Here is a 19,898-nt window from a genome sequence, read left to right on the forward strand (position 1 = left end):
ATCCCATATCCCAGCGAAGTTATGAATGGGGACGTGGTAGCTCAAGGCATTAGACTTTGGATCGGAAGGTCACAAGTTCAAATGCCACCATTACCAACCTGCCACTGCTGGGCCCTTGAGCAAGGCCCTTAACCCTCCCCTGATCAGTAGTAAGACACTCTGGATAAGGGCGTCTGCCAAATGCAGTAAATGTAAATGGGTCAGCCATGATACAGCACTTCTGGCACACAAAGGGTTAAGGGCCTTGCTTAAGAGCGCCAATTGTGTCAGATTGGCAAGAACAGGGCTTGAAACCCAAACCTTCTGATCAGTAACCCAGAGCCTTAACCACTAAGCTACTACCTCTACATATTTGGGTGTATTACCCCCTAAAAAATCACCAGAAGCAGCCCAGAGACTTCACACGTCCTAACCTAAATATTGGGTTGAAAAAATACAAACCTCTTGTATCTAAGGTAATTCATTGGACCAGGATGAAATGTAGCAACTGTACCCAACAGATGCAGAAGATACGCTCTATGGACAAAGCTTTGTGGAGCATAAGATTGGTGCTTTATTATTTTTTTGTAACATCCCAAGTGCCCATTTGTCTCCACTCTTCTGGCAAGATGTTCCACTAGACTTTAAACTGTGTTTGTGGAGATTCCTTCTAGGGCTTGTGGTGGACAATTAATAAACACACACCAAGAGCAACCACAATCATACAACGTGAGCGCTTGTTCTCCTGAGGTTTCTTATACACTTCATTTGATGACAGGCAGCATGTGCGTGGTGGATGATTACTTCTTCATTGCCTGGTGCATAATTATTTGCAACAATCACTTTGCTGTTGCTGTTTACTTGCTGTGGTGTGATGTTTCCATTTCATGGTTTATGCGTGTGTGCAGTTTTCAAACAACCACAAGCTGGACAGAGATGTTTTCTCTGCAGGCATGAACACCTGACCATAAGGTTGGTAGGTGCCTCTTTTTTAACATCCCAGTCCATATTTAGTCTACATTTCCCGGTATAATAAGCACCACTCTTTGGGAAGATGTTCTACTAGATTCTTGGAGATTTTGTGTGAGATTCATTCCACCCCAACAAGGGTGTTACTAAACTCAGGTACTGATGAAGGTAAGGTGAGGAGGCCTGGGGTGCAGTCAGCATTCACATTCATTCCGATATTTTTGAAGAAGAGTCTATAGGAGGAGATCTTCAACTCCAAACCATATATCTTCATGGAGCTGACTTTGTGCAAAGGGGCATTGTCATCCTGGAACAGGTTTGGGTCTCCTAGTTCAAGTGAAGGGAAACTTTCATGCCTCCCCCTCCATAAAATTTGTTGTGCTATAAAATTGTGTACCTTAATCTTTGTTGAAGAACCGTTATAGAGCTGAAAGATTGAGGTGTCCCAATACTTTTCTCTATAGTACATTATGAACACATCCTTTGAATAGATTTAAGACAGTATAGGAATTGGAGTCGAATCATTACATTCTTTTATTTATCTGGATGTAATTGGGCCTTTGATAATCAGACACAACACTGTACCTGGTGACTTTCTAAGTAGGCAGCCTACTAAGGCAGCATTCATGCAATCAAAATGAAATCCTGAGAATGTCAGTAATTTTAATCAAGGATACGATCCCATATTTCCACTCTCCAAATGTCAGGATGAGTGAATTTTGGTATCCTGATGGTTAGCTTAGTGCTTAAGACGTTGAACTGTGAATCGGAAAGTCATGAGTTCAAATCCCAGCAACACCAAGCCACCACTCATGGATCCCTGAGCAAGGCCCTTAACTCTGTAGATGCTGAGTTGTATGAATGAGATATCATGTAAGACATTCTGGAGAAGTGCTGTAAATGTAGTGAAAAACAGCTGTTGTGCATATATGACTTTATTTAAAGTGTATATATTTATATATAAAAATAAAGATACAAACACATACATTGAAACAAATAAAAAGAACAATGTCCTTTAAATACACACTGCCTCTAAAAGACTGGTCTTTATATTGAAAGCTTGATAAAATGAGGTCCAGTGATTCCTCGTAACATTCAGTTTGTTCCCTTACAGTTAGCAGTGATGTGCTTCAGCTTTTTGTCTTTCTCCCTGAGCTATCTTCAACGCTTTTATTTTTAATTTCAGACAATTTTCGACATGCTGGCCGCTTTTCTTATTCGAATTCTTCTGTAGATGGAAAAAAGTGGAACTCCACTGGCTGTAGACCTTTTCCTTGGCGGAAGAAGGCTTGTCTGTGTAATTCTTCCCGTTATGTGAACTGGAAGAAATGTTGAGGCATACGGGGGTTTCAGGCGACTTAACTTTATCCTGGCAGCTCGAGGTTCTTCTGTTGGACCCGTACAATTGTAGTCTCAGTTTCTTTGTTTCTTTACTTTGCCCATCATGCCCTTTTCCCTTGCCTATTGGCCTCTTTTGTTTAAGGTGTACCGCATTCTTATCTTCAGGTACCCTAGTGATGTTTGGTGTTTGAGAAAGAGCTTTTGTTTTGGGTGAAACCTGACCAAGGCTTGTGTTTGCATCTCTGACCTGATCATCACTAGACAAAGACCAATGGTCCTTTGGATGATGTTTATAAATGCATTTTTGTTCAAGAACAATAGCTGAGCTGAAATTGAGTCCTGAATCATCAGGAACTGCATCAGTTTGGGGGGATTGTAAATTTTTACAACTTGATGGTGAAACGGTTTCAGTTCGTATTTCTGTTCCTGTGCATGAATCTCCCATCTTCAAGTGTTCTGTCTGTGTACCAACTGGAGATGTTGTTTCCTGGAGATCCTCTGCACCAGACTTGACAACACCCCTGTTCTTGCTTCTATGATATGGCTCTTGAGCAGGTGTTGGACTTGAGCTTTGTATCTGATCACCTGGATTAGGATCCCTCATCACTTCAGGTCCACCAGGTTTTGGGGTGGATGTGATGTAATTGATTATGCTTTTACTCTCTTGGCATACAGTTGCACTTGGGTAATCAAGTTGTTTCCTAGACACACTCATTCCAAGATTGGCTTGACTGTGATTCGGTTTCTGGGAGTCCATATTAGGTTCCACATCCTTTGGGCTGAGCAGAATCTCATCTTGGTTAATATCAAATACCGGTGTCTCTTGCCAGCAAGTGGGGCAGAAGAAGTCGTTGCCACAGGCTAAGCTACTCACGTGAGGGCAAGTGAATTTCAAGTCATCAAGTGGCTTTACTTTACTGTCATCTGAGTGGTTTTTGACACAAACTGTGACCGGGTCTTTTCTTTCCTCCTGAGGTATCCGATGAGGCTCGATCTTCTGGTCACATTCAAAACACTCATTGAAGATTTTTCTTGCATACTCAGATGAGAGAATTATTATTTCAAACAAGTCACTAGTAGACTCTGAACACTCAGAACTATTTGTCTCTTCAAACTCATCTCTATTACTTGTTACACCTGCGTCTGATGATTCACTGAATGCCCTCCTTGAATGACTTTGCATCGTAGTGTTCAGTACATCTTTATTAGCATGCAAAGTCAGATCTTCAGCATTATCGGCATCAATTTGGGCTGGACAATCTACAATGTTCTGAACATTTTCTATTGTCTGTGAAACCTTCTTGCACCATGTGATGTTATAGTCTGAAATGGGTTCTGCAAGAACATGTTCCACATCAGCTGGTCCATCCACATTCAACCAGGACGATCCAGAATTCTTCAATTGTAAGTTTGGTTCATTGTTCAGTGTTCGGGATTTACTTTCCAGCACCTTGAAGTGCTTAGGTCGCAGGTGCTGAAGAACCACAGCATGCGTTTTCTTTATACCCACTTCAGAGGCGGTTTTTAAAAGCTCTTGAAATGCTTCTAATTTGAACATCTTTTGTTGGTCATCACTATAATACAGATCTATAATACTCTTCATGACATCTGTTACTGTTGATTTGTCTTTTTCTGATGGACTGACTTCTAAAGAGTTCACCAAATACCTCAGGTCCTTCAGAGTATAATCAACTGCAGGAAATGGGGGCAAATCCAATGGAGTATCGTCTGAAGAAAATTCAGGTCTCTGGTCATCATTTTGTTCTACTGAACGTTTTGATGTCGAGTCAACACATATTGCATCTTTAGAAATAGATGAGGTTTGGGTAGCAGAGCCATTTCGACGTTGTGAACTATCACAGTGTTGAGAGCCAGCGTTTTTTTTAGAGATGCCAACTGAGGTGGCAGATTCTGATCCCAGTCTTGATAAAGAACTGGGGGATAAAATTAATTGAGGCAGATCCTCAATCAGCTTAATGGTAACATTTGGTACATTTGTCTCCTTCACCATCTTCGTGCACTCCTCAAAGATATTCTTGGCAGTATCGAGTTTCAATGGGACACTGTCCTGAGGGCTTGTGGCTGCATCATTCTGTTGTCCGTGGTTGAGGCACTGCTGTAAAATAGGTGGAACCACAACTGCTGCTTTGTTGGCTTGTTGAACCATTATAAGCTGTGATCTCTGATCTAGGTTTATGCTGTCTTGCACCTCTTCGTTTCTCTTTTCACAAATAGTGCTCTCATTTTCATTTGTCCGTTGTGGTTCTGCAAGAGAACTATCAGTTCTAGTTTCACTCCCCACTGAAATATTTGTGTCTCTAACAGGTTTCTGAGACTCCTTGTCTTGCCATGATTTGAACAGGGTGTTGTTTACACCATTTGCATTGCAACCGGTTGTACAATCCTGTGCAGGTTGTTGGGATCCATTTTTGGCACCAGAGGAATTCAGCGCAGGTACCTGGCTCATGTCTGTTTGTAATAACATTCTTAATACAATACTCCCAATATATTTAGGATAACCTGGAGTGAAAGTTGATTTTTGACTTGTTGAAATCCTACAAGTACTTAAATTCCTGGAGCTTGTAGATGGCAAACCCATCGTGTTGTTTGATTGTAGGATTTGGGGTTGTGTACTGCTTTGAATAGCAGAAACACCTGTCTTGCTGTGAACATCAGATATAGGTGTGTTCTGGGACTGGATTGCGTCTCGAGTCTGGCTAAGTGTAATTTGTTTTAGCTTTCTCGGTTTTCGAGTGGCAGGTTTTGACCTGGCGCTGTATGTCTCAGGTGGAATTTGGCTTGAACTGTTGCTTGGCATTTGACTCGAATGACTGCTGGTTGTTTTTTCCCATGAATGCGGAAATGAATCCACTGGTATACGAGATGCAGCAGGAAAAAAGGCAGCAGACCCTTGTGTCGCATTGTGATGTTCTATTCCACTCGTTTGTCCTTGATTCGTGTTCATTGTCAGTTCTGAATGATTATTCTGAGCAGTTGAAGCTGCCTGTAGTAACTGATCTGAAGCTTGGTATGTAGTCTGTACTCTATGATGTTGTCCATTAAGTGGGAGTTGCCAAAGAGGATTTGAATAGTACATACCATAACTATTTACACAATTTTGGACAGGTGGGGCTGCGACATGAGGAGTATAACTGAAGTTTTGCATGCAGTGCAGGTCATTATAATTTCTCTGAAGAGTGGTATTTAAGACTTCTTGCTCAGCGGAGTAAGTTGCTTGTCCATTTCGCAAAGATTTATAGTGTAGAACAACATTTGGAGAATGTCCGTCAAAAGATGACTGACTCTGGCATCCTCTGCCCCATGTTTGTCGAGTCTGGTTTGATGGAATATTTGTTGGATTTGACACAGGCTGGAAAGTGTGGGGATTACTTAATCTGGCAGACTGCTGATCAAAGCTTGTCTGCTGTAGATTGAAAAATTCCATCTGCTGTGCCGGGTGAAACCCCATGCCAGAGAGAGTGTGGTGGTAACCGGGCAGACTTTTCTGCCTGACAGGTGGAGTCCATGTGCCAATTTGCATGTTGACAGATGATCTCGATCATAAGAAGTTGATTCTGGCTAAAAGAAAAAAAACAAAATAATACAATCAGAAAATAGATTTACAACATATTTACAAAATATATAGCAATAAATACTTGTGCGTTATACGAGGTGGTATCAAAAAGGTTCATTTCGTAACATGGTAACAGATGGCAGCACAATGCTGCACGCACAGTCACAGGGAGCACATGAAATCAAAGCGATTTCTTTGACCTTTTAGTATCAAGAGTCAACAGTTTCCACTGACAAGCTTCATGATGTCGGGTAACACTGTCCTTTTCAGTGTTGATAGTTGCAAAAACTCACCCGAGACGTCAATATTACTACGGTCAAACACAAAGACTTGACAGTTGCCACCACCAACCCCAGAGTCAACAGTTACTACTGTCAACACCATACATTTACATTGTCAGATGCACTTTGAGGTGCTTAGAAGTATGTCAATAAATACACTATAATACTAATTCATTGGGACATAAACAAGGAATAGCATCAGTCTAAAAATGATGTTTGGAGGGAAATATAAAACCAGAGTGAACAGTTCATTTTTAACAACTTGTTTCCAGAACAGAGAAGTCATCTTGAAGCATGGCTTCCTTGTACCCTGAGGGGGTTGTGACAGTTTTGTCAGTTGTCCCCACCGACCACAGAGTTGACAAATAACAATGCAGCCGCAGAGTCAACAGTAGCGTCTCACATTTAGGTATGGTTGCCATTAGAAGTCGACAGATTGGCCGGCTGAATATACATTTTTGCCATTTTTTTTTTATTTATCCGCATCGGCAGATTGTGCAGTAAATTGGGCTGATTAATGAGCAGGTGCATCTTTCACACCGAACCATGTATCTATGTTCTGTGCTTGAGTGAGAGAACAAAACATTGCAAGCAGTGTTCACACCTGCCATGATCATTACGGGTTCATGTAGTTTTCAATCATGTACGCTAAATTTCACAGACAAGAGCAAGCATGACAACAAGCATGCTCCATTTTTTTCTCCTGTGCTAATCTAGAAGGAAGGTGAGTGACAGCTGGTCAGCGCAGATCAGATTAGTGGGTGAGACGTGGCCTGCAACATTCCATTGGCCTACATGTGACATGAAACATTCACTTGGCCTTTAATATACCCTTAGGCTTCAGCAATCCCATGGCCTATAGCATTTCTCTGATTTGCAATGTTCTCCAGACCCTTTAGTCTGGAACATTCATTTAGCTTGCAATATTCCTTTGGCCTCCATCATGGCTTTTGGCCTGCTGTGTTGTTTTGACCTGCAACATTCCTTTAGCCTACAACTTACCTTTGGCCTGCAGTGTTCATATTCCCACCAACATTTTGATGGTCAAAAATTTCCTATAGAATTTCACACCTAGTAGCTTGCAAGACAACAACCTTCATTTCATCTTCAACATTCTGTCAGCCTTCCTTCGTTTCATTAGTTTAGAGGTTTGACATTTCATTTATAAACATTGCTCCATTGACCTGCTACAGTTAGTTTACGTGCAACATCCCCTTCTTCTCAAATTCTGTGACTGCAGCTAATGTGTGTCATACGTGAGAGCTGCAAGTTCTCAAATTTTAGAAACAACATGCCTAAACCCAATTCCCACTTCTCCATTCTGCTTCGTGTTAAACATCACATGTTTCTCACCAAGAAAACGAGAACGAGAGAGTAAACTGATAGTGTAAATCACTGCTAATGTCACATATAGGGGCAAGGTGCAAATCTGGGTATGACCCCCACTGATATTTAGACCACAGCTACCAAAAAAAAACCTTTATCATGATACCTCATTAGTGTCGTAGAAACGACTCAGAGTCACAGGTTTTGCTTCCAGAAGATAACGGCCATTATTATCAGTCAACAAGTCGAGACAAGAGACTTTTATTGTCATTTCTACTATACACAGTGTTACACAGTAAAAATTAGACAACGTTTCTTCAGAACCTTGGTGCTACACTAAACAACATAGAGCTACAACACACAACATAAAGCTACATAAAGTGCAAACAGTGCAGACAAACAACAGTGCAGACAGACAACACAAGACAGTGTGGGACAATAAACACAACACAAGATACAAAATAGCGCCAACCAGCAAACCTACTGTATACTCTGAATATACAGTACTGTACAAAGAGAACTATAAAAACTATAACAAAGAGTAAATATAAACAAACACAATGCAGTGCAAAAACAGCAGTAGTTCAGGTTGTACAGTTCAGTAACACACAGTTGAGTGAGTGAGTGAGTGTGTGTGTGTGTGTGTGTGTTTTAATTTGGTTCTGTGTATTGAGAAACCTGATGGCTTGCGAGAAAAAGCTGTTACACAGTCTGGATGTGAGGCCCGAATGCTTCAGAACCGCTTTCCTGATGGCAGGAGAGTAAAGAGTGAGTATGGAGGTAAAGAGTATGTGTAAGGGGTCTGTGTAAGGGGTGTCTGTGATCAGTGTGTGTGTGTGTGTGTGTGTGTGTGTGTGTGTGTGTGTGTGTGTGTGTGTGTGAAGAGCGTTTGTGAGGAGTGTGTGTGGGGGGGGTGATGGGTGTGTGTGTGATGGGTGTGTGTGAGGAGTGTGTATGGGGGGTGTGTGTAAGGAGTGTGTGTGTGGTTGAGGAGTGTGTGTGAGGAGTGTGTGTGTGGGGGTGTGATCGGTGTGTGTGTGTGAAGAGTTTGTGTGAGGGGTGTGTGGGGTCATCCACAATGCTGTTGGCTTTGCGGATACAGCATGTGGTGTAAATGTGGTGTAAAAAAAGAACTCACTTCCATATTATATATACTTAAACCACAAATGCATTTCTATACATCCCACTTCTCCATCCATACATTGTTCCCCCAACATCTGTGTCTCATTGGGGCCCCCCTTATACATACACATCAGAAGAACTTTTCAATAGAAGTTACTAATAAATGTTGTATAATTATTTGATTAACTTTATACTTCCACATTAGTAAGTAGCATCACTTTGGGCGGGTTTGTTAGCAAAATACTGCCCATTAAGTCCTGCTCTCACACAGCAGGTTTTCTGAAACATGAAATTCCAAGTTGGAAAGCTATTTAGCAAAAAACACGAAGGTTCTTCTACAATTCAAGCAGCATCTGTAAAAACAAGAGGGCAATGTTTTTCTTAAATCCTAAATGGAAATCTGTGTGAGATTATATCAGCTGGGTGATCCTGCTAAAGCATCACATTTGAAGAACAAGAACTCTGCTGATTGGTTGAGGATATTTATTAGAACATTTCATGATTTTGACCTAGCGTTAGCTTGACCTAGCATGATTTTGACCTAGCATGAGTTTATCCTAGTATGAGCATGATTGTGACCATGTTTAAGTCAGCATTGGTGGTTGCATAAATACAAAAAAAGTAATAGATTCACTGTTTATCTGTTATCTAAAAAACTTTTCTGCTGATAACTTCTCTTTGTTTCTAGAGTGATCAAGTAGATCAAGATAAAAAAAATACAAAGGAAATTACACTGAAAAAAGAGGTGATAACCACATCCTTGCATCTCAAGCGAGGCTAGTGTTTCCTGTTTGTCTCAGATCGTGTGTTGCTGATGAGAATCGTGTATGATATATGTTTCAGTGGTGCAACCAGACTTCTGTACAGTGCTAGTGTTACGTTTTCGGTGCTGCATTGCTCTGCTGGTTTCACCTCCTGGAGATGATTAATGAAGCTCCATGACACAATCACAGGTCACTGGGAGCCAAGAATGGACTGATCAAGAACAAGAACCATTAATACTGTTTATAAGCAGGACCCTGAAGACCCTGTTTCCAATAGAGACCCACTGTGCTCCTTGATAGATAGTCTTGTTGTTTGTTTTATTGTCCAGAAATTAAGATGATCAAACAAGGTTACATTCTATCACCTCACCCATGATAGTTAAGGAACTGGTAAAAGAATGCTGAGGATGGAGGAAAAGAGGAAGGCCAAGGTAGAGGTTTCTGAATGCGGTGTGGGAAGACATGCAGGTGGTTTCTTTGACAGAGGCAGATGTACTTTAGAGGACAGAGTGGCATGGAGACGGATGATCCACAGTGGCGACCCCTAATGGCAGCAGCCGAAAGTGCAGACTAAGAATCAAGACAATAAAACTTGCTTCGCTTCCGTCACTTGTGTCTCTGAATCTTCTAATTTGAACTTGTTCGTTCTTTGTAATAATTGATATTTCCACCACATTTCACCATGTAGGTGCTCAAAAACACCCCTTTTATTTTGGTTAGCTTAGCCTAGCGTGGTCAGGTATCTTTGTGTGATTGTTTGTTGGGTAGGTTAACTCTAGGTACGGCCTGAAGAGGTCCTTTTTCTTCTGTTCATTCATCTGGTCCATCTCTGTAAGCTTCCCTGGTTGTTTTGACCTTTTTAAAGTGTTGTGTCTTGTGTCATCCCTGTTGTTCGGTAAAAGCTTTCACTCCGTTGAAAGAGAGGAGAGATTTCTCATGCATTGAACAAGTTTGCTTCCGGGTTTCCATAAAAAAGGAAAGTAGCTTGTGTGCTTGCAAAATTCCAACTGATTTTGATCATGGGATAAGATGCCCATAGGCTACTAGCTGGAACAGCTCCATGAAGATCTGCTTTCCATGGGTTGAAGTAGAAGATCTTTTGCTATAGAGCTCCAAAACATTTGAACATTGTGAACATGTGAACATTTCCCCAGAAAGATGGAGCTTATTATAACAGCGAATGGCTAATAAATTTTAAATTTAATGTTCCAAAAGAAGCACAGTTTAGCTGGGGCAAAAATAAACAAAAACAGCTGGGGCAAAAAAAAGAATAATGCTAAATAGACCTGGGGCAAAAAAACATTGAAGCTGGGGCAAAGAAATTGAGTCAGAGCAAAAAACAATGGAACTGGGGAAAAAGCAACGCTAGTTAAAAATTCAGTAGCGCTGAGGCAAAAAAAAGAGTAATGCTGAGCCAAAAATACAATGCAGCGTTCTAACATTTTTTCCAGCGAAGACCAGGAGACTTCGAGATCTTTCAGCAGTAGTCTTTATCCCAGACGTGAATACGTCAGAGCGTACTGCTTCAGCACTGGAGTCATCAAGTCCAACTTTTTTGGATTTTCTGGATGAGTAAAAACAAAACATGCAAGGGAAGTAGCCTTCCCAGGCCCAGATAACTCCATCTCTCATTATCATAGAAATTGCGAAAGGTTCACACCTTAGCTTTGATATTTACTCAGATCAATGGTTAAATCATTACCATGTGGTCACCAACACAGCAGGAGACAGAGACAAGGTGATACCTGTCCTCTTTGTTTCATACGAAGGAGCATTAGGAGCCAATTCAGCACTTTGTTTTTACATCATCATCATGTCATTTATGTTGTTAATTCGTTTGTATCCTAAAGATGTATAACATGTATTTATGAACGTATAGTTCACGATACAGAAACAATTATATAAACAACTATTTAAAAAAATGACCAAAAAAAACAATGGAGCCAGGAAAAAAATTAAGTAGAGCTCCGGGCAAAAAAAACAACTATGTAGTTATAGCAACAAAAAAAAAAAAAAAAAAAAAAAAAAAAAAAGAGAAATAAGGGAAAAAAAATAAATAGGGAAAAGAAAAACAATGGAGCTGGGACAAAAAAAACTATGTAGTTATGGCAAAACAAATACAAAACAAAACAATAGAACTATGAAAAAAAATTAAGGGGCAAAAAACAAAAAAAAAAAAGAAGTAATGCTGGGAAAAAAAACACAAATAAAATTAAAAGAATTGGAGCAAAAAAACAAGAGCTGAGGTGGAAAAAAAAAAAAAAATCAGTACACCGGACCCTCACACGTGTTATTTCTGATCATACACACGTATTTAACATATAAACAGAAGGAGTCTCCAGAGTCAGTCAGATCTAACATTAGGACTTCAGGACTTTGCATTGTTGTTTGTTGTATTTTTAAGTTTATGAAAATTTTTTTTGAGTTGCTCAGTAGATCCTGGTTCCATAACCTCAAATGACTGTAAAAGACTGTAGAAAGAACATCACTCATAATCACACACTCCAGTGCTCATGTTAGTTCTCCCTCTCCAGTGTTCTGTATTGATTAAAGACTAGAATCACACTCTTGATGTCACCCGAACGAGGATGGGTTCCCCTTTTGAGTCTGGTTCCTCTCAAGGTTTCTTTCTCATAACATCTAAGGGAGTTTTTGCTTGCCACAGTCTCCATGGATAAATACACATCATTCACCTTAACTGTTAAATTCTGTAAAGCTGCTTTGGGACAATGTCTGTTGTGAAAAGTGCAATAGAAATAAACTTTACTCGAGAGTCTGCTGAGAGAACAATGGTTTACAGCTGCAGTAACGAGAACGAGAACTGGAGCACATCAGCTGAACCTCCAGAACATTCAATAGAACCATAAAGCGATGTGTAATAAATAAATATATGCTGTTAGAGGGATACCGCTCCTTATTTCCTAACAGGATGTGCAGAGAGAACTTTAACTATGATATAATGTGTGTGTGTGTGTGTGTGTGTGTGTGTGTGTGTGTGTGTGTGTGTGTGTATAGGCATCTAACACATACTCAAACAAACCCAGAATTAAATTGTAACTTACTTATTTACAAAATCCACTTCATCTTGCCATCCAAGTGTAATCCAGTTTGTATGGACACACACACACACACACACACACACACACACACACACACACACACACACACACACACACACACACACATAAAATCTCCGTACTGGCTCTTTCACTATAAGTACAGCTGGTCCTCACTTTATCTCCACCCTACCGGTCTCGCATGACGCTACAGACAATCAGAGTGCGTTCCGGCGGCATATATTTGCATATATGAATAAATAACATTTTCTTTTTTCATCCGAAAACAAAACCGTTACTCTCCTGCGGTCACGTGACAGCGGTCTCGGTTCTTTACTGACTTTCATTCTTCTGTTTCTTCATAAACAGGGTGGTGTTCAGGTGGATCACAGAGATCATGTGAGAGATATTTTACATTTCATATGAAAATATTTCAGATTTTAAGTTCTGGATCTGGACCAAAAACCAACGGATCTGGGGCAAAAAACTTTACAAATAGTAAATTTGAAAATTTACAAATAGAGCTGGAGAAAGAAAACAATGGAGTTAGGACAAACATTTGAGGTACTGCAAAAATCCATGGAGCTGGAGCAAAGAAATAGTAGAGCTGTGGTGAAAAAAAAATAGAGCTAAGGCTAATAAATGTAAAGTATATGGTAGAGCTATCGAAAAATAAAATAAAATAAATAAATAAATAAAACCAGAAGAGCTGGGACGAAAAAATCAATAGAGCTGAGGCAAAAAAAAACAATGGAGTTTGGAGGAAACCAGTAGAAGGAGGGCAAAAATACACAATAGAGCTGGGGCAAAAAAACATTGTAGTTAGGGCAAAACAAAATGTAGAGTTTACGTTGGAGTATAGTATCTTAAATATGTAGTATCTGAATGCCTTAATTCAGATTATTTCTCTTCTGATGAAATTCATGAAGGAGCTGAAGATAATTCTCTGCTCCTATACTGAACTGTCTGGCCAGATGTTTTTTCCTTTAAGCCAAATGTATGAAAGGCCCATAGTGTTTATCTTGAGAGCCATGACTGGAAAAATGAGACCGGCCCTCGTCCTTAAATCAGTATGAGCCGAAGTATAGAATATGATCTAGGATGCATGTCCTCTTGGGAGACGACCTCTGACCCGTTCACTAGATGTTAAGATGAATGGTCTGGGAAAGTGAGCTCTGGTACATCTGAGATACATTTAGTCTGGACAAAGACAGGCTTCGCTTTGTGTTAAACATTATTGCGAAATGAGCTCATATACATCTGTTATACATTAAGAGGCGGACCCAGAGAACGGGCAAATTATTTAACGTGTGTGTAGCCATGGATCAAGAGTCTTCGATTCATCCATACGGCGGCGCCGAGCTGATCCAGAAATAAGAAATAAAGAAATAAAAACATTTAAAAAAGAGGTAAAAACCAATGGAGTTAGGGCAAAAAAATAATAGAGCTGGGGCAAAGAAATAGTAGAGCCAGGTCAAAAAAATGTAGAGGTTAGGTTAAAAAAAACAGTGGAGCTATTGAAAAAATAAATAAATAAAAAATAAATAAATAAAACCAGAAGAGCTGGGACAAAAAAATCAATAGAGCTGAGGCAAAAAACGAAGCAACGGCAAAAATCCATGGAGCTCGAGCAAAAAAGAGGAAGAGCTGGGCCAAAATAAAAAACTATAGAGCTGAGGCAAAAATAACAATGGAGCCAATGCAAAGAAAGAGTAGAACTAGGGCAAAAAAAGAGTATTGCTGGGGCAAATAAATAAATAAATTAATTAATAAAGTGAAGGAAAAAAGTGGCGCAATTACCAAACATATAAAAAGGGAAGTGTCGGACTCAGAACCTCTCTCTGAGCAGACACATCACGGGTGGATTCTCTGTTGTAGTTCATTCCCAATGTAACACAATTAATAATAATAGCGTAAAATAGAATAGATCTTCAGCCCTGGATGAGGAAAAAAAACTTCTTTATTGCAGTCACATTCCAATGAGCTCATAAAAGGTTGACCACAAGCAGAATGATCAAGTGCCCAGAATCTCCCCACGGTCTCATGTTTATCTCCTGATGCCACACAGCATTTCTTTGTTGCGTTATCCTTATTTTCCCTTCCTTTTTAAGTTCCCCATATTTCTTTAGATCTTCTTTCACCTCCTACATTTTTCAGTTCCCATAATCTCCTGACCTTGGTTCTCCTTCCCTTCTGAAGATTTCATATTTGAGCTTCCTGTTCACCTCACTTCCTCTTTTAATCAGCCTGGTTCCTTCTCTGGTTCTGCTACCTGCACACACTCATTTTATGTCTAGTTCTTGTGATGTTGCCCTTCACTAACCTCTCTTCCTTGGTTTCTTTTATTCGGCTTCTTCTCGCAAACGTTCTGGATCAGCTTCAACATTGCCAGTTTCAACTCCTCTCCCTCGCATCCGAAGTCGCATAATTTACTGAGGACCCATAAAATTTGATAGGTGTAGGTCAAAGTTCACAATGTAAAGTCAAAGGTTCCAGTTCCCCTTATCTCTGACCCTCGGTTCTCCACCCCTACCTGTGATTCCATATTTGGGTCTCCTGTTCACCTCAGTTCCCCTTATTTCTGGCCTTTTCTCTGATATAAATAAAAAAGTATTTATATAAAACCTTCACTCCCTCAGGTACAGCTTCATTCTGATCTCAACCTATTTTGTCTTCCTGCATCTGCAAAGTTTTCTGCTTTTATTCTCTTTAATAACGCTGTTTACTATCCTACTGTCACTGAATCAAGTTCTATTCTTTTACTTAGACTGTCTATTCGTTTACGTCTATTCGTTTATTCGTTTCTGCTTAGTCATGTGAGTATCTGGGTCATACTTCATTCGTACGTTCCTGAGCTGACAGAGTGTGTTGAGCTTCACAGAGTAAACACACCAATAAACATGCTTAAATCTGCCATGTAGGTTGTTTTGTTTCTCCTACACACTCATAATATCAGTCAGACTCTACTTTACTCTATTTATTAATAATTGTTTATTATTATTTGAGTATACTTGCAGTAAATACATTACATGAGTTTGATTAAAATAAAGGCTTAATACGTTTATTTTATTGTTTGTATTGTATCTGAAAGGTTCTACACTAATCATTAGGTCCAATCATTAAGGCTATTTGTTGGATTAATATTAGTTTGATTAAAACACAGTTGGATTTAGGATATTTTTCTCGACATCATCTGCTACCTGCATGCACTCATTTTATGTCTAATCCTTGTGATGTTGATCTTCACTAACTGGATCAGCTCCAGCATTCTTTAAAAACAGTATCGCCAGTTTCAACTCCTCCCTCGCATCCGAACTGTGTAGCAGTTTTTTCTCTCAAGTCATCAGGCTTCTCAACATAGAACAGAACTGAACTCACACACACACACACACACACACACACACACACACACACACACACACACACACACACACACACACACACACACACACACACACAACTGTGTGACTGATCTGTACAACCCGGACTCTACACACACTCGAACTCACTTCACACATCCATGACTTCAGTACTACAAACTGTTTACATGCCGTTTTTGCACATCTTTCCTGAACTGCTGCTACATCGCTCTATTGCACAAGTTTTTGTTTACATTTTGGCTACTGTCCAATTTTGTTCACTTTGTCTTGTTATAACAGGTTTACTGGCAATGCTATTTTGTGTTTTGTCCTGCAGTGTCTTGTTTTGTCCTGCACTGTCCTGGTTTGCCTTGAACTGTCCTGTGTTGTCTTTGCACTGTTTGCACCAGGTTGCACACATGCACTTTATGATTGAGGACACTTACTAGTCCTGAGCCCTGTGTTTTCTGTTTCTGTGATTATTGTTGTATGAAGCATTAGGGTTCTGGAGGAACGTTGTTTCATTTCACTGTATACTGTGTCAGATATATATGATTGAAATGACAATAATACAGTACGCAGCACATCACCCACAACGAGGATCATAGTGTCAGGACCTCTTCCCACTTACCAGCGAGGGGCTGAGAAGTTTAGTAGACTTTTAGCTCTAAATGAATGGTTACAGTCATGGTGTCGAGAACATAAACTTCTCTTTGTTAATAACTGGAACTGTTTCTGGGAGCGTCCAAGGTTCTTCCGCCCTGATGGCCTGCACCCCAGCAGAGTTGGAGCAGCAGTGCTATCAGATAACATCTCTAGGATACTACACACCATCTGACTGGTAAGACATCAAGAAATCTTCAACTATAAGAACACGCATACTACAGACCAAATAGTTACAAGTTCACACACAGCCCAGTTTATAGAAACCGTATCTATTCCTCGGGTAGTAAAACCAAGAATTACATACACAAGATCCAGAAATAATCTTATTGCAGTTAAAACTGAAAAATGCCAGATAAGCAAACACCAAAAAGTTCTAAAGTTTGGTCTTTTAAACATCAGATCACTTGCACCCAAAGCACTGATTGTAAATGAGATGATCACAGATAATAATCTCGATGCACTCTGTCTCACTGAGACCTGGATTAAACCAGGTGATTATATGGGTCTAAACGAGTCGACACCGTCAGGATATGTTTATATGCATGAGCCCCGTCAGACTGGTCGTGGGGGGGGGGGGGGTGTAGGAACCATTTATAGTGCCTCTCTTAATGTTAGTCAGAGATTAGGATTCAGCTTTAAATCATTTGAAGTGCTCGTTCTTAAAGTTGTACTTTCAGACATACATACAAAACTCGCTCTGGTCACCGTGTACAGACCCCCAGGGCCCTACGCTGATTTTCTTCATGAGTTTGCTTGTTTTCTCTCAGACCTCTTGATTAATTTTGATAAAGTGCTGCTTGTAGGAGATTTTAATATTCATGTAGATGATGTAAACGATGCTCTAGGATTATCATTTGTTGACTTATTAAACTCTTATGGGGTTAAACAAAACGTCACCAGACCAACTCATCGTTTTAACCACACACTAGACTTAATAATATCCCACGGAGCAGACGTCACTGATATAGATATCTTACCTCAGAGTGATGACATCACAGACCATTACCTCATACTGTACACACTACCGGTAGAGCAGATTAGCCGTGTTTCACCACGTTATCGACCTGGTAGGACTATTGTTCGGACCACTAAGGACAGATTCATAAATAACCTGCCTGATTTATCTCAATTTCACACTAAACCCATAACTGCTAATAATCTTGATGAAATAACTAACAACATAGACCTTATCCTCACTAGCACATTAGACACCGTTGCCCCCATCCGGTTAAAAAAGGTTCGAGAACAAGCACCTGCACCTTGGTATAATAGTCATACGCATGCCCTCAAGAGAACAACACGTAATCTGGAGAGAAAATGGAGGAAAACTAAATTGGAGGTATTTAGATTTGCTTATAAAGACAGTATGCTCAGCTACAGACAGGCGCTAAAAGCTGCTAGAGCTAAACACCTGAGCAAAATCATAGAAAACAACAAAAACAATCCCAGGTTCCTTTTCAGTACTGTAGCTAAACTAACTACAAAATCAGGGATCTGAAAATTGTGTTCCATCACAGTTTAGTAGTGAAGACTTTATGAATTTCTTCACTGAAAAAATAGATAACATTAGAAAAACAATTGTGGCAGTTCAACCTCTGACAGCATCTCCCGACACAATCGTACTTACAACCCCACAACTACACTGTTTTACATGTATAGGACAGGAAGAGCTGTATGATGTTATTGCCAAAGCTAAATCGACAACATATCAGTTAGATCCAATTCCTACTAAATTACTGAAGGAAGTGTTATATACAACTGGTGAACCTCTTCTGAATATTATTAACTCCTCACTATCGTTAGGTCATGTCCCTAAATCCCTCAAGTTAGCAGTTATTAAGCCCCTCATTAAAAAACCTAATCTGGATCCAAACACGCTATCGAATTACAGACCAATTTTAAATCTCCCATTTCTGTCTAAGATTTTAGAAAAGATTGTCGCTGCCCAGTTCTGTTCCTACCTGCAAGAGAACAATATATTTGAAGAGTTTCAGTCAGGTTTCAGGCTCCATCATAGCACAGAAACTGCTCTAGTTAAAATCGCTAATGACCTGTTTTTAGCTTCAGACCAAGGCTTCATCTCGCTGTTGGTTCTACTAGATCTTAGTGCTGCATTCGACACTATAGACCATGATCTCCTCCTAGATCGCTTACAAAATTACATCGGCATTCAGGGACAGGCATTAAGCTGGTTTAAATCCTACCTGTCCAATCGTTACCATTTCGTAGATTTAAATGGAGAGCTATCCAGGCTAATGCAAGTAAATTATGGCGTGCCGCAAGGTTCAGTTCTAGGACCCCTGCTCTTCACAATATACATGCTTCCGTTAGGAAATATTATTAGAAGGCATGGAATTAGCTTCCATTGTTATGCTGATGATACTCAGCTATATATCTCATCTAAACCAGGCGATACAGCTCAATTAACTCGGATAACTGAGTGTGTTAAGGAAATAAGAGATTGGATGACCCATAACTTTCTACTTTTAAATTCTGATAAGACTGAGATTTTGCTCATCGGCCCAAAAACTAATATACAGAAGCTCCAGCATCTCAACCTGCATTTAGACGGATGTTCTGTAACCACTAGTTCAACAGTAAAAGACCTGGGAGTTATTTTAGACAGCAACTTGTCTTTCAAATATCATATTGTTAGATTTTTATCATGCCCAAAACGAAATGACTGGAGCAGTTTTCCAAACGACCTGCGAGACCCGTAATGTCTTTTCTGATCAGGGAAGAATCACACCGCACACAGAATGTGGCAAAATGTTTCTCTTCGTTTATTGCAGGTGGCAGACACGTTTTTATACACACAGGACGATACAGTCCGCACACACACGAACACGCACACAAAAAAGGCTGACCTAAAGTCTTTTCCTGTTTAGACAAGAGGATATACCAGCCCGAGATGTGTGAGCCCAGATAAGACTCTCTGTTTACCTTAAAAACTAACATCGTAAATATCCTATAGACACTGAACGGACAAGGAATGTGTGTGAAACAGTTTTAACACTAACACATATCAACCAAGTTACAAAAACAGCCTTCTTTCACCTTAGAAATATTTCTAAGTTAAGAAACATGTTGTCTATATCCGATGCAGAGACGCTCGTTCATGCGTTTATGACCTCCAGAATAGACTACTGTAATGCATTACTAGGTAGATGTCCTGCATCATTAATAAACAAGCTTCAGTTAGTCCAGAATGCAGCAGTCAGGGATTCACCCTGCCACGCCCCCGTCTGTAGCTGTCAGAGATCCACCCTGCCACGCCCCCCTCGATAGCAGTCACGCTGCTTCCCAAGATTACCGACAGCTGTGGCTCATGAAAGATCAGACTACATAAACTCACGTTCTTGAGTCACAGGCTGTCGGTCGTTATATTGTCAAGCTGGACAATCGCGTGGCTGCTCGACCGCCGGCTGTATATGCGAATTCCACTTCCGACTTGGATTACT

The 19,898-nt window shown here is 40.1% G+C and overlaps 2 protein-coding genes across 2 annotated transcripts in view; one reads left to right on the forward strand and one right to left on the reverse strand.

The window, feature by feature from the left end:
* slc39a7 (solute carrier family 39 member 7) overlaps positions 1-19,898 on the forward strand; it is a 267,579-nt gene that overhangs the window by 208,271 nt on the left and 39,410 nt on the right. The gene's annotated exons all lie outside the window — the stretch shown is intronic.
* LOC310729443 (uncharacterized protein) lies at positions 1,868-12,565 on the reverse strand. Its single transcript, XM_083547613.1, has 2 exons — positions 12,419-12,565; positions 1,868-5,868 (listed from the first exon to the last, which is right to left on the reverse strand). Exon 2 carries the CDS (start codon positions 5,828-5,830, stop codon positions 2,063-2,065), a length of 3,768 nt encoding a protein of 1,255 aa, XP_083403739.1. The 5' UTR covers positions 5,831-5,868; positions 12,419-12,565; the 3' UTR covers positions 1,868-2,062.

This window comes from Silurus aristotelis (genome assembly GCF_946808225.1).
Source record: "Silurus aristotelis genome assembly, chromosome: 7".
NCBI classification, from domain to species: Eukaryota; Metazoa; Chordata; class Actinopteri; order Siluriformes; family Siluridae; genus Silurus; species Silurus aristotelis.

What these genes read in the sequence shown, in the direction of transcription:
- LOC310729443 (XM_083547613.1), bottom strand. Translation starts at nt 5,830, where the DNA reads ATGCAAATTGGCACATGGACTCCACCTGTCAGGCAGAAAAGTCTGCCC.